General features: G+C 40.0%; 1 protein-coding gene across 3 annotated transcripts in view; it reads right to left on the bottom strand.

The window, feature by feature from the left end:
- Positions 1-16,013, bottom strand: part of LOC137634457 (dual oxidase-like) — a 182,919-nt gene that overhangs the window by 14,103 nt on the left and 152,803 nt on the right. For all 3 annotated transcript variants that reach the window (XM_068366859.1, XM_068366860.1, XM_068366861.1), the window contains exons 27-31: positions 10,549-10,640; positions 9,024-9,167; positions 7,826-7,987; positions 7,035-7,190; positions 6,010-6,135 (exon numbers count right to left, since the gene is read on the bottom strand). In XM_068366859.1, coding sequence (XP_068222960.1) covers positions 6,010-6,135; positions 7,035-7,190; positions 7,826-7,987; positions 9,024-9,167; positions 10,549-10,640 — 680 coding nt within the window. The remainder of the gene's footprint in view (positions 1-6,009; positions 6,136-7,034; positions 7,191-7,825; positions 7,988-9,023; positions 9,168-10,548; positions 10,641-16,013) is intronic.

The raw sequence follows: 16,013 nt of genomic DNA, 5'->3' as shown, positions 1-16,013 counted from the left end.
TCTGTGAACCACTCTCTCGCGGGCCAGAGTGGAGCAACCAATGTCAACCTGGTCCCTTTGTGAGAGGTGAACTTCTGCAGCACCTTGTCTAGGAGCTTGAAAGGTGGAAAGGCATAAACGTCCAGGTGAGACCAGTCCAGCAGGAAAGCGCTATGTGGGCTGCCTCTGGATCTGGAACTGGAAAGCCAGTAAGTCGAGAGACTCTTTGTCAGAGAGAGTCGCAAAAAGATCTATGGTGGGTTGACCCCATGTCATCCATAGCTTCTCGCACACAGTCTTATGCAACGTCCACTCCATGGAGATGACTTGTCCTCTTCTGCTGAGGCCGTCCGCCAAGACATTCATTTTCCTTGCACAAATCTCGCCAAAGGAGAGATGTTACATGCCTTAAATGGAGTTCCTTCTGATCCGTGGATCAAAGACCCGAGCCTTCCAGACTGTCCAGTGGAGCTCCCTAACCCAAATCCGATGCATCTGAAAACAACACATGGTTTGGGTTCTTGATCGCAAGAGAAAGACCTTCTCGAAGTCTGATGTTGCTGTCCCATCAAGTCAGACATGTCTAGACTGAGTTGGAGATTGGGAAAGAGATACTCACTAAGCCCTTCTCCTTGTTCCAATGTTTTAGGCGAAATTGGAAAGGGCATAGGTTGAGTCTCCCCAGAGAGATAAACTACTCCAGCGATGAAAGAGTTCCCACGAGGCTAGTTCAAACTCTTACAGAGCAACTGTTTTTCTCTTGCAAGTGAAGGACTTTTAACAGAGCTTGTTCCATTCTTGCGGGAGACGAAAAGGGCCGAAAAATCAGACACTGTATCTCCATTCCCAAATAAAGAATAGTCTGGGATGGGGTACTGTAAGTTACGACTTCTCTACGTTCGCTATGAGACCTAGCTCCTTGGTTAGGTCTAATGTCCATTAGAGGCTCTCCAGACAGCGATATAATGACGACGCCCTGATTAGCCAGTCGTCAAAATAAAGGGAGGCTCTGAATCCTCAAAAAATGTAGAAAGCTTGCTACATTTTGCAAGGGCCTTGTAAAAACAAGAGGAGCAGGAATGAGGTCGGAGTACAGTGCTCGACAGTGGTACATTACTTTCCCGTCCACAAACCTCAGATGTAGTTGAAAGTTTGGATGAACCGGGATGTGGAAGTATGCATCCTGAAGGTCGAGAGAGACCATCCAGTCGCCTTCCCTTAATGCTGTCAAGACAGATTTGGTAGTCTTCATCGTGAAGTTTGTCTTGACAATGAACACATTGAGCGCACTTACATCTTAAGTACTCCAGCAGTGAACGTGGCTGCCAGATCATTGGAGCCATCCCTGATAGTCTTGTTCCTGCAGAGAACGTGGCTGTCAGATCATTGGAGCCATCCCTGATAGCCTTGTTCATGCATGACATAATTGTACAGCAAAACTTCAAACGCTCGAAAAACTCCTAACAGGAGATGGTCTAGCTCTGAAGCCGACCATAAAATCTTGGAGCGTCTCATGGCCAGGCGCCGGGGAGAGTCTATGAGGCTTGAGAAGTCTCTCTGGGCAGAGGCAGGAACTCCCAAGCCGAGAACTTCTCCCGTGTCATACCAGACGCTCGCTCTATAAGCCAGTTTAAAAGGAGGGAAAGCAAAGGCTGTCTCCCCCAAACTCCTCCTGGTGATCAACCAGTCGCCTAGCAAACGTAAAGCTCTCTTAGAAGAGCGAGAGAGCACTAGCTTAGAAAACAACGGCTTCGAAGTAGCTAGGCCTAGTGTAAACTCTGACGTTTAGGCGAACGAGGAGCAGCAGTTACAAAATGGTCCGGACAAAGATCCTTAAAAATCAGCATGATTTTTTTAAAGTCCATAGAGGGCTGAGCAGCTTTAGGCTCCTCTCCGTCTGACAAAGTCCCCAAGGGAATATCAGTAGGAGGGGGATCAGCAACTTCCTCATCTGAAGGAACCTCGTCCGACAATTGCCGAGTCTCATGAAAAGGAGAGACCTGCCGCGGTGGCAATGCTTGACAGGCAAAGGCCACACGCAAAGGAGCAGCAGTAGCAGTCAAGGAAGCGACGTCATGTAGCTGCTGAAAGGACTGACCAGCAACAACAACAGGAGTTGATGGACGCTCGACGTCAAGTAGAGACTGCCTTGACTGCCAAGATTGAGCAGTCAAAACAACCCTTGACTGCGGTGCTTGACGCTCAACGTCAAAACAAGGCAACTGAGCTGGTTGGCGAACGTCCTGAACGTCAACACGAGACTGCGGCAGCGGCTGAACGTCAACACGAGGCTGCGGCAGCGGCTGAAAGTCAACACGGGACTGCAGCGAGTGAGGATCCAAGTCACGTGACTGACGTGACAAACTACCGACATCACGTTTCATAACGTCAAAAAGACGAGAAAATGCTCGTTTGGGCGGCTGACGGCCAGAGTCTCGTTTAGCGTAACGGCGACTCGAAAGCAAAGGTTCATCGTGAACCTGCTCAACGTCATACTTCTCCATAAGGGAGGCAAGCTTAGTCTGTATGTCCTGCAGGACAACCCATTTAGGATCAACGGGAGTCGGAACGGGCCGAGACGACGGTAACGTCTGTGTTGGCAAAACATTGCCTTTACCGCGATCCTCGGACCCCGTGTTACGCTTGCGTTTAATAGGCGAACTGTCTTCCGACGACTGCAAAGGGTCAGAGCTGTCCCCATGGCTACAGCCAGGATGCTGGACCTGTCCTGAAGGGACTGACTTCCGCTTTAAGGGTCTAGAAACTTTGCTCCAAGGTTTCTTTTGCGAGAAGCCTTCGGATGACGAGGAGAAAACAGCCTCGCTCGTCTTATGGTAGGGGCGATCTTGCGAGACACGCCCGATACCACAGAGGGAACGTCTGTTCGTTGGTTAAAGCCTCTCGTCCCCTTAAGTCCTACGAAATTACTTCTCCCTGGTGCAGGGGAGCCTGAAAGAGGTCTCGGACTAGGTGAACGACAAGCACGAACAGACGAACCCTCGGTCGCAACACTAAAAACACTTTGCGCACTTATTACTTTATCACTACGATTTTCTGTTTTTCGCACTTACTTCACTGATATCGTATTTTTCAATAATTTCACATTAGGCATGAATAAAACTGATTTCTACCTGAAGCACGCAATTCTCCCTTACATCAAAAGGTTATAATTGCGAAATGAGTCGTATAATGTAAGCACATTAGTACATGCAAAAATCAGTAAACATATATATCGAATAAAACGGAAATATATAAAGTTAAAAAGGATCAGTGACTGGGGAGGAGACTAAACACTAGTTCATTAAAGACTACGTTTTCAATCTCTCACCGTACAGTGCCTTGGGACGAGAATAAAAACTAAAAAAGTTTTATCCTTTCTCCCCGTACAGAGACTTGGGACGAGAGTAAAAAACTGAATCGAGAACGTTACTCGCTCCCAAACTCCTTACTTGGGACGAGAATAAAGATCGGATCGTTCTCTCTTCCTCTCTCTCTCTCCGTCTCTCTCTCTCTCTCTCTTGATTTCACACAGAAGAGAATTACCCACTCACCCTTCGTCAATAAACAGGTTATTTGACCAAAGGAAAAAACTGAAAGGACTAAGAAATTGAAAATTAACAAGTTCCTTTAAATTAGTATTTAAAACACTTCAGTTTGAAAGAAGAATGAACAAAACGTCAAAATCGATTTACTCTTTCTGCAAAGTGAAACCGTGATTCTCTCTTTCTCTATCGTAACGATAGAGCGCAAACTGCGTAGCATAAATAAACCAAACGTTAGTTCATCTTTGAAAAAAACAGCACGAAGACTATTCAAAGAAAATCTTTCATAAAATATCTTCTAAAAAAAATATTCATTTCATAACTCTTACAGAGCAAATGATTTAAACTTAACGAAAATAAAAGTTGAATGGGCTCAACGTTGTTTAACTTCGGTTTCCAAGTTAGGACCGCCTACTCTCGGACTAGGGGAGGAATAGGTAAGGCCGCATATAAACAAAACATAAAATTTATTTTGATGTTTAGTATAAATGGAAAGCTAATCGAAGAGGCCTAATAAAGGCGGGTGAGATATAAAATATATAGAGGAAAATCTATAATTAACAACAATAATTTATAACGTGATAAAATAATTGCTAAAAGCCTAAACCACACTTCCGTACACTAAGGGAAGGGTCGGCCATCTTTACTCTATGGAAAAAAACCAGAGATAAAAGAGCAAGGGCAAAACACTTTTACTCTCCTTTCAAAAGCATTTCTTTTGAGGATAGTATAGAATAATCCAACACGGCGAAAGCAATAAAACCAAAACCAAGTACTTCACCAATTCGGTAGAAAACTCGAGGTTATAATAGCGAGTGGAATCGACTTGTCGATGAAACCGACAGAGAAGAACTGGAGCTGTTTACATGTATATGCGGTATCTGGCCGATAGTCGGCGCTGGTGGGCACACCCGCTACCTTCATGGCGATCGCTCGCGAGTTTTTTGGAATCTGTCGAGCCGTCGGAGACGTCAGCTATTATATATTCACCGGCTAAGTTTAATATTTAAAAAGTAGTGCTTAGAGCTTCTTTCCAAGATCTTCTAGCTGTTCTACTTGAAATGCTCTAGAATTAGAGTTAACGTTTGTAGACAATCGTTCAGACCATTTATGATTAGTTTCATTGTTTATGGGTTGTGGTTTGGTACCAGGATCTACTAATTACAAGAGTTTTGTTTTGATCTTGATAGTAGTCATTAAGACAGGCTGGTCATCTGTTGCCTTCCCTTAGTTGAGGATTCTACTCCTCCTGTTGATAATTCTATAAGAATGGAGGGTCATATGCCCTTGGAAACAATACGTCAAATCACAGATGCACTTAAAACATTATTAGGCTTCTCTGTGAGAGAGGTGATTTTGGAAATGCAGCCTTGGCACCATTGTTAAACCAAATCCAATGCAGGAAAACTTGCTTTGACAGCAGTATTCTTAGCTTGCTAGATGGGCCTTGGAACACATTAAAAATTTGATCTCAGGATCAGACAATTCTCTTCTCTTCTGCAGTCGGGAGACAGAAAGTTGGTTGCCATGGCATTATCCAGGCAGCTGCTTAATCTATGTTAAACATGTTGGCTGACTTCAAAATCAATGGAGTATCTTTCGACGATGTCATGGCAAATATATTTCTATTGCCAGCCTGTGAATAGTGGTTTTCACACGCCCCTGCTTTATACACGACACCCACAAGGTGCTCGCGCGAGGGTAGTAACCTCTGCATTCCATGCTTTTATCTTTCTCAGGTATATTTGGAAGATTTATATCAGAAAAGTGTAAAGAAGGACCCTTTTCACCGGGCGTCACAGGTCGACCCAGAAATATTTCTATTGCACATGTGATTGTGTATTATTTCTATTATCATATTAATTGAGAAGTTGATAGATTGAATGTATTTATGAACTTCGGCTATATGGCAGTACCAAAGTGCAATGGAGGAAACCCAAATTTACAAAATAAAGTAACAGTTTACAGAGATTGGAAAACAGTGGTATGCAAGGGAAGTAACTCGAGTACCTGTTGACTCGGTTGGAGCAACGTTGCCTTCCATTTAAGGGTTTTAGGTTCAATCCCAATGTGAGGATGACTACCTCTATTGCACATATAATTTTGAGTTTACTTCCACCATCAATAAGCACACTATTCAATTTTGAAACAATTCTGTTGACCCCAGGACATTTGATTCCATAAATGTACCAGCCTCTAGATTTGCACTTAGTTGGAAATTTAAAAATATTACTTCCTCTCTTAATAATAATTTTGTCTTCTCTTTATTAATAGAGGTTTGAGTAAAGTCAATCTTCAAAATAATGAAATTACTATTGGGTTGAACAATAGTTACTCAATAATAAGATTACAGCTGACTGCAGCATCATCTTTTCAAAATAAAAGAAAGATGAGAATTATTTAAAGCTGGCAAATCTGTATCATTTTCTAACTGGATTTAGAGGCATGAAATGTGAATAAAAATACTGTAGAAAATGGATCTACTTACATAATATTTTTGCATAATAGACTCAAACACCAACTCAAAATTGGGCCGGCCAAAATGAGTAATAGCTCTAAGCCCAGTGAACAAAGATGTACCCGACAGCCTCTGAAAATGTCGCTCAGCAATATACTGAAAGTAAAATAATAGTTAAAAATACATGATGAAAATAAAAATATTAGCACAACTGACAAAATAGAAGTATTCCTAAAAGCATTGGTAAATATTTATTATGTGTAGTACTACAAACAAATGCAAGTTGGGAATAAATGTAAGATAAATACGTGTTTACCCCCTTTATCACAATGCAACTATTGAATGAAGATATTCATTAAGCAATATTTTGTAAGATGAATTTGTATCACAATTAATTTAAATGGAAATAAAAATTGATAGTTTCTTGGAATTTGGAAATAATCTAACATTCTACAATTGCCTTAAACTAAATTAATAAAAACTATTAAAATAAAGAATTATTTAACTAAGATGAATAAATATGAACAGTTTTACAGCCAACATTAAAAAGAAAAATGAAAGCAACTGGGGTACAGTACTAAACATAAGCTTTATTAAAATCTTAGAGTTTTTTCTTTTTGAGTGATAAATAAGGAACTTCAATACTCTTATACTTTTCTTATCCATTAAAGTTTTAACTACATACAGTGTATATATAACAAATAGTTTATAAGAAGCGTTTTCATCAACAATATTTAGTTAAATTGTCCTGGAAAATCATTTAAGCAAGATCTGTGGCGGCTGAAACCTTCTGAACCTAATTTTAGGCTGAACAGTTGGCCTCACTACCCAAATTTATCCAAACATTTATGGCCACCTTTATATTCAAATTAGATGTTATAAAATTAAAAAATTTTACTACTGAAAGAGGACTATTTCATATTGTTTATAGCTTCTCAATTATGATGAAATACTGTACAATTTTCCATTATCATAACTTCTGAAACGTTCTATTCGGCTTCAGTACATACTGTACAGTACTTCATTTTTTAAAACTAAAGAAAATAAAGTCTTACCAGCACTACTGTCCTAAGATCATACTTTGATCTAAATTGTGTTATGAAAGTATGGCTATTGATAATGCCATTTTTGTCAATCTCTTCTACTTCTCTGAGAATCTCAGTCATCCATTCAAACTGCTTCTGGCTTCTGGTTATCCATAAGAAATAAACCTGAAAACGTCAAGCTATTAAAACTAACCGACTTAAAAGCAGGAGTATACCTAAAGGTAACCCACGTTGTCAATCATGCATTCACCGGGCGTCACAGGTCTCTCCCCAGAAATAGATTTTTCCTTCGTCAAAATCCCTTTTCACAAGTATTGTATAAAAGAAACTAAAAGCTGGGGAGCAAAAGATATTTTAGGCCATGAATTTGCTGTCCTATTGACTCTACCTTCCCTGGGCTTATAGCATCCTGCTTTTCCAACTGGGGTTGTAACTTAGCAATTAATAATAATAATATTGCTTGTTGGAAGTTATGAGCTTACATCTCTTGATACAACATCGGTTAACAAGGTAGGTACATATCTTAGTAAGGATAATATAATTCTCTATAGGTAAGGCTGGTGGATCCCCTTTTGGGAGGACAAGATGCACTGTAAAAAAAAAAAAAAAAGTTGACAAATGGTCTGGGAAACTGGTTGTACCATAAAAATCTATGGAGTAGTTATATCTATTTATACAAAATCAGTTAAAACTGATTAAAATAAACTACATACTCTAAACAGATACCCTATAGCAACATTATGTGAATAGTAAATTTCAATAAAAGATATGATCACCTTTCTCAAGATTATATAACATACCTTTTTAGTTTTGAGAAGACTTTTAGAGTTTTTTATTTTGTCAGCTATTTCTTTGAGAATTGATGAAAATGGTGTGACACCTATGCCACTAGCAATGAAGATTACTACTTCAAAATTCCACCACATCTGATGGCTTCCCCCAAAAGGTCCGTCCACGTAAATCTGTATATAGAAAGTAATTTATTTTAGTGTGGGAAATTAACGTTTCAATGAATCTGGCAGATAGCCTTATTTGATGTTCCCATGCCCAAAGAGGATATAAATTACTTTTACAGCACAATTCTATCCAGGGTCTTTTGGCCTCCGGCTAACCTGTCTTCTACCCTTTACTCTTTATCAAGTCCAGCTAATCTCTTTTACTCAATTTTACAACTTTTACTTTGCCTTGCTTAAATTGCCAACTGCTCTATAACAAGATTTTTTTTTCTATGGACCCCATTACAGTAAATGAGAGTGATCTGCAACTTCTTTACAATTTTCTTTTATTTTACCTTGCTTGAATTATCACCTCTCGTGTAACAAGAAATTTGTTCAATGGGCCTCATGAGAGAGACCACAAAAGGAACTATTTCCTCCATTTACTTTGTGATCATAATTTACCCAATGTTTTCGTGGGTAAGGTACATCAGCTAAGAATTTATAAAAGAAATTACTTGTGTATCAAATAAAAGTTGGTTGAGGTAAATAAAAGAAATATCATTATTTTATGAACAAAGCTATGTTTGGTGCCAATAAGGAATGGTACTATATTATTTAAAACTTGATTGACTGAAGAAGTAATCATTCATGTTGGCAGATAATTCTAATGTACTTTGTAACAAGACTTTTTCCACAGTATATGACCATTTTCTAACAGTAAACCCTATATAATACAGGCAAGGATTGGTTAATGAAATATAACACTATTTCTAAGTGAATTTCATCTACCATATCTCTTTCTTAAATATACACAAACACATAAAAACTATCATAAAATTGTACGAGAGATACCGGTATTTCTGGAAATATGAAAGGCAAATCTGTAAATGGATATGTTCAACACTGAGCTAGTCTCGGTAAAGATTCATCTCTTTTACCATTGCAGCATTATATGGTCTTCATCCATAAATAATTGGGATTGGGAGTTACACTAAAATTGCTAGCAATTCGTGCTTCACCTAAGAAGTCATACATAATCCATTATATATTTTTTCAATACCTGATGATACTTTTCATCCTCTTGCATCTGTGATTTGTCAGGGTAGATGCTTTTAAGCTTATATGTCCAAGGTCCAACAGCCCGAATATGAACTGTCAAGTCCTTCTCATGGGGGGATGAAGACAATGTAAAAGGATGGTATTCCTGAAATTTACAAAATTATATACTGTAATATACATTACTAAATCATCTTAATTCTGAAATAGGCTTCTACTATATTCTATACTATGCTATTTAATACTTATTCATTCTAAACATACCAAGGCATAAAAATAACATATAACCATAACTATCACACAGTAAGATTAATAAATTTCAGGTTTACTGGCTTACATATTACAAGGCTATATAACTTCAGTGAACTGTTAATGCTACAGGATGAAATTAGTGTGAACTGTAACCGAGTTCCATATCATAATATAATATTCAACATATACTGTAAATCAATACTAGTAAGTTATTCTTACAAACTATATAAGGTGACAAGTAAGTCTACTAAACAAATAAAAAAATTACATTACCCCACTTGCATTGACATATCTCACATTTACAAAGGCCTTCATTCATAACAACTTTTTTATCCATGAAAATATCTCAAAATATTTAAAAATTGTTCAACATACAATAATGAATTAAATTTGTTTCATCTCCATCAAAGATATCTCTATCTTGAAAGTTGTCAGAATCACCGACTAATGTCATCCAGCCTAACTACTCTCCTTACAGTTTACCTTTATCATTGAACACATCTCTACCAAAATCTTTCCAGCATTTTTGGCAATCTTGAAAACTTTAATTTCTCTCCATTGCATACCTTTCACTTTTTCATATTCTTCATAATTTCAAGACTGATTTTTTTCATCCTTTGGAATTAAGTGTACCTTTTGTTTTTCATGAATTGATAGCTGATTTCTCCTGTAGAACTGGATTCTTTTACTCACATTTTAGTCATAAATGTCACTTAACAATTTTGGATGTAACAAAATTTCCAGTGCTTTCTTTATCCTGTTCATTACAGTATTTTGATTGCATAGTTCTTGGGGTTTCAAACTGTTGCTCAATAATTAGCTAGAAAGATAGCCTTCTTGTGACATCTGCCTGCTATATAAGACTTCTGCTGGGTGTTACAGCATTATATGTGAAGGATGCATAGACCTTAAATAATGTGTTAACAGGAGTGATGTGCATCTTTTATATTTAGAGTAAAATTTATCTGTAAATAAAGATGCCTAAATTTAATAAAAAACAATATTGAAGTATTTTGTTTTGTGATTTATGTTGCATCGTATTTGCCAATGGAATAAGCCTTTCTACAAGGAAATCTTGTGGTATTATGATAAGTGTTATAATCATGTTTGGTTTTTATTCGTTAGTGATTAAAAAAAAACATTAAGTGTTAAGTTCAATGGATTGAGGATTGGTGATGTTAAGTAGCTTAGTTAATTTAGGTACATATTAAGATAAGTTTTTATATTTTACTGTTAAATATAGCATTTTCAGGGAAATAAAAGCAAAATCAACTTACATATTCACTAATTCCTAGTGAAGCAATTCTGACCCACTGGCCTGACTTAAAACTGAAATCAGCAGGCCGACGAATCTTCAACAAAATCACATCTGTTGTAATATAATGGGGGCAGTTTAGTTTGGTAGTTCAGAAAATTTGAAACCTAAAAATATAAAATACTAAATACTCACATCAAAACATTTATGTTTCATAGATATAAACCCATTTCTCTTTTAGTTGGGATTTGCTTGTTTCATGCATTTCCAAGGACCGTTTTGCCAAGTGATATTTATTTTTTTCCATACCATTTATATTGTCATTTTCAACTTTACAACTTGCCTTATTCAACTAAAGTATTGACACACACTCTCACTCTCTCTCTCTCTCTCTCACTCTCTCTCTCTCTCTCTCTCTCTCTCTCTCTCTCTCTCTCTCTCTCTTTCTTTTTTAGATGCTATTGTAATATAAGCTCTATTTACTATCATCAAATCATTCTCGCATTAAAGGACGGTGGTTTTCTTCCATGTAAGAACAAACGTTAATTACATAATGTCAGAAGAATTATATGCCAAAATACATACATACAACAGGTAAACAAAACCTGTGAGCTAGCTTACAGTAGTTATAAAAAAAACTCCTTTCAGAGAGAGGTAAAGGAACTTTAATTACAGTGAACCCTCGCTACTTCGCGGTTCGACCATCGCGGATTCACCACTTCGCGGATTTTTTCCATAACCCATATATATACAGTAACATATATATACATATATATATATATATATATATATATATATATGTATGCATGTATTTATGTATATATGTATGTATGTATATATGTAGGTATGTATATGTGTATACATATAAATATATATATATATATATATATATATATATACATATATGTGTATATATATATATATATATATATATATATATATATATATATATATATATATATATATATATATATACACACACATATATATTTATATATATATATATATATATATATATATATATATATATATATATATATATATACACATATATATTTATATATATATATATATATAACGGATTTTGAGCGAAGCGAAAAATCTATTTTTGGGTGAGATAGCCATGGCGTCCTGATGGAAGGTTCCTGTTTGGTAGCTTCCTTGGGTATAAGACTACTAAGATATTCCCAGAGAATTTAACCACAGGTTATCACAGAATTCTAACTTCTGGAGCGAGTATCTCAAAGGTTTCCCTTTAAGACATCGTAATACAACAGGGGACACGCATGTCTGGTCGTGCCACATAGCTATCTCCACCCCGAACAGAGTTAACGCTTCGGTGTGTAAGGGCTGAGAATAGCTGGGAGCCGTTCCACAGCTAATCTCACTCGTGGCTACTACTGATACTCGAGACGTAAACAAACGGACGCCATTGCTCTAATGACGTCACGCGCGTCTTTATCCTGGCGCCAGTTGCTGCCCATCACCATGATACAATTGTGTAGGGTGGGAGCAAACTGAACGAAGTAGTAGGGAGGGTCCATCAGGACGCCATGGCTATCTCACCCAAAAATAGATTTTTCGCTTCGCTCAAAATCCGTTTTTTGGGCTCAAGCCATGGCGTCCTGATGGAAGAGTACCAGAGAATCAATGTATCGTGGTAGATTTTCCCCCAGAGTTAAGTGCCTAGGCATTGACAAAACAGCAAAGTAATCTTAGGTAAGAACCATAGGAACGAAGTATCCTGCCCCCCATTGGTAGGAAGTTCCCATGGGCTATGCCGACGTCAAAGTGGTATTGAAGGGCTATTCATCTTGACAGAAGAACTTTTAAGAGCTTAGAGATGAAGCAGAATGTTTGATATTTGTATAGGAACATTCTGAAGTAGGCCAGTGGTGGTTGGGCACTGTGTGTAGAGTTCATCTCCTGATTATCAGAAGTAAGTATTCGAGTAGGAACCTTACTGAGACAAGGTGAATATAATTTAGGAATAGACATCTTAAATTCTTCATGACCATAAGAAAGGAGGAATAAATAAAACTATGACAGTATGTATTTCATAGTAAGTAGGAGCTGAAAGAGACGCATAAGTAATAAAATAGAAATTTTATTTCACAATGCAGAAATTAAATAATTTACAGCAAAAGTAAAGTTCATTTACAGTAATAATAATGTACATAGAAATAAAGGCTTGCTCTTGAATCTGAAAGGGAATTTCAGGATTAGTAGGTACTCGTTCTCGAGGAACGCAAGTCTTTAAATAACACATCATGCTCAAGGCATGCGGCACTTGTGTGACACTATGACATTTCACCTGGGATAAGAACAGTTATAAAAGCACTAAGTGTTTTTAGACATCACTATGAATCACTCGAGGGTCAACATAGGCACCCGAAGAGTTAGAGTCCCAAGTAACTCACTGTTCTACGCAGAGTTAGGTGCAGGTTTCATAACACTACCTGCGGCTACCACAAAATGTTTGATTTCGTGCACTTGTTTCGCATAATGTTTAAAGAAAACTCGCGAGGACTTCCAGCCCGTAAAGTTCTTAAGGCTCTCGAAGTCCATGCTCTGAAAGAAGTTCAGAGAAGATGCCACTTTTCTAGGATCATGACCAGCGGGTGTACTGTTCGGATCCGCTCTGCGAATGAAGTAGGTGATTTTCGCTCTTAATTGTTTCAGTGACAGGTCGCTGCCCGATGTTTCTCCTTTGAAGAGTTGGCCTCCACCAAAGTTTGAAGTTCTGCGAAGATAGACCTTGAGACTCTCTACTGGACATAGAGAGACATCCTCCTTCAGGGGGCATATTCTCCAAGGGCCCCATCTTTTGGTGGGTAATTCATTTTTGGCGAGAAACATCGGATCAGGGGAGAGGGTCACTTCTCCTGAATCAGCAAACAGGATGTGTCCCTCTTCTCTTGATAATGCCACTATTTCGCTGACTCGAGCTCCCGAGGCGAGAGCAAATAAAAATATAACTTTCTGAGTCAGATCCTTGAGGGGGCATGAATCATTGTCCAAGTTGGAGGCGAAATGGAGCACCTTGTCTAGTGACCAGGAGATCGGTTTCGGAGGGGGTGCTGGGCGTAGGCGAGCACATGCTTTCGGCAGTTTGTTAAAGATGTCGTTGGACAGATCAATTTGGAAAGCATATAGAATTGGTCTAGTCAAAGCCGATTTGCAGGTTGAAATCGTATTGGCTGCTAATCCTTGTCCATGAAGGTGAATGAAGAAGGACATACAGAAATCAATGGTGATTTCTTTAGGATTTTTTGCTTTAACAAAGGAGACCCATTTCCTCCAGGATGATTCGTATTGCCGTCTCGTGGATTCGGTCTTGTATTCCTCTAGGAAGTCTAGACTTTTCTTCGAGATCCCAAACCTCTTCTTTGCGGCAAGGGAGAGAAAATCATGAGATGAAGGTCCTTGATTTTCGATGATGAAGCGAAGACAGTCGACTTCTGTACTTGTTGAGAGAGAACTGGGCCCGGGAGAGGGATCAGCTTGGGCTGCAGCTCCAGGACCAGGGGGTACCAGTTGCTCCGGGGCCACTTGGGAGCCACTAGGGCCGCTGTCCCTTTGAAGGTTCTCAGTTTGGAGAGGACTTTCAACAGAAGGTTGGTGGGAGGGAACAGGTATATCTTCGACCATCTGTTCCAGTCCAGTGACATGGCGTCCACCGCTTCTGCTTTGGGGTCCTCGTACGGGGCTACGTACAGAGGAAGTTGATTGTTGTCGCTCGTTGCAAAGAGATCTATCTGAAGTTCTGGGACTTGATGAGAGATGAAGGAGAATGATCTTGCGTCTAGAGACCATTCCGACTCTATCGGGTTTGTCCGAGATAGAGCATCCGCTGTCACGTTGCGGAATCCTTGTAGGTGAACTGCAGACAGGTGCCACTTCTTCTTCTCCGTCAGACGGAAGATTGGGAGAAGCACCTGATTTATCTGGGGCGATCTTGAGCCCTGGCGATTGAGACAACGAACTACCACCGAGTTGTCTAGGGTTAGACGGATGTGGATCGAGGGCGGCGGGGATAGCTTCTTCAGAGTAAGAAGGACCGCCATGGCCTCCAAGATGTTTATGTGGAACGTCTTGAATAGTGGAGACCAGGTCCCTTGAGCTTGTTTCAGGTGGGAGTGACCTCCCCAGCCCTCCAGTGAGGCATCCGTGTGGATGTTGAGTGATGGAGGAGGGTGTTGGAGAGGAATGGACCTTTTTAGGGCCATTGCTTCCGACCACGGCTTTAGGAGGCGTCGAAGTCTGTTTGGAAGCCGTCTCTTGAGGTCTCTTCGAGCGATGGATGCCGATCGTCTCCAGACTCCCGCGGCATCCTTTAGCTGTGCACGAAGCACTGGGTTTGTCACTGAGGCGAATTGTAGAGAGCCTAGAACTTGTTCCTGCTGTCGTCTTGAAATGCGTTTGGATTTCAGTAGTCGCTTGACAGACCCTGCTATTTCCTTCCTTTTCTTCTGGGGGATGGAAAGGCGGTGTGACTGAAGATTCCAGTGGATTCCCAGCCACTGAAACTTCTGAGCCGGAGAGAGGCGAGATTTCTTCTCGTTGATCTTGAATCCCAGGTGTTCTAGGTACTGGGTAACTTCGTCGCAAGACTTTGTACACTCTTCGGGCGATGGAGCCCAGACTAGCCAGTCGTCGAGGTAGGCCATCACCTGGACGTTTCTTAGGCGGAGCTGTTGTACTATGGCATCCGCCAGCTTTGTGAAGATCCGAGGGGCCACATTGAGGCCGAATGGCATGGCCCGGAAGGCGTAGCTTTTTCTTTGGAGTCGAAATCCTAGGTAGGAGGAAGCGTGATGGTTCATTGGAATGTGCCAATAGGCATCCGCCAGGTCTATAGAGACCGTGTAGGAACCTTGAGGCAGAAGGGTCCTTATTTGTTGAAGCGTCAGCATCTTGAATTTGTTGTTCTCTATGAACTTGTTGAGGGGGGATAAGTCCAGAATGACTCTGAGCTTGTCTGAGTCCTTCTTGGGAACGCAAAACAGTCTCCCTTGGAACCTGGTGGACTTTACCTTCCTTATCACCTTCTTGTTCAAGAGGTCTAGAACATATTCTTCCAGAATGGGGGTTGATTGTTGAAAGAACCGCTGGAAGATTGGGGGTGGTTGCACCCAACTCCAGCCTAGACCGTTCTTGATGATGCTGTGTGCCCAAGGATCGAAGGTCCAACGATCCTGGAATTGGCGGAGTCTTCCTCCCACCGGAAGCACTTCATTGCTTCTGGTGTCCCGAGGACTTGTTGCCTCGGCCGCTAGCTCCCTTTCCTCCTCTACCTCTGGAGGGACGACGAGAGGCGTCTCTGCTTGCACCCCTGGACGAGCCTCTACCTCTGGCATGAAAGGTAGTGGATGGCTGCTCAAAGGCAGGGGTGAAGACCGGTGACTGTGACAACACCGGTTGGGGGACCAATTGAAAGGTCTGTTGTGGTTGGGCAACCACTTGGGAGGTAGCGGGTCCCGGAAA

The sequence above is a fragment of the Palaemon carinicauda genome, chromosome 44, assembly GCF_036898095.1.
Source record: "Palaemon carinicauda isolate YSFRI2023 chromosome 44, ASM3689809v2, whole genome shotgun sequence".
Lineage (NCBI taxonomy): Eukaryota > Metazoa > Arthropoda > Malacostraca > Decapoda > Palaemonidae > Palaemon > Palaemon carinicauda.
Note: the sequence above shows the minus strand (reverse complement) of the source record. Positions and strands in the feature narration are given on the sequence as shown.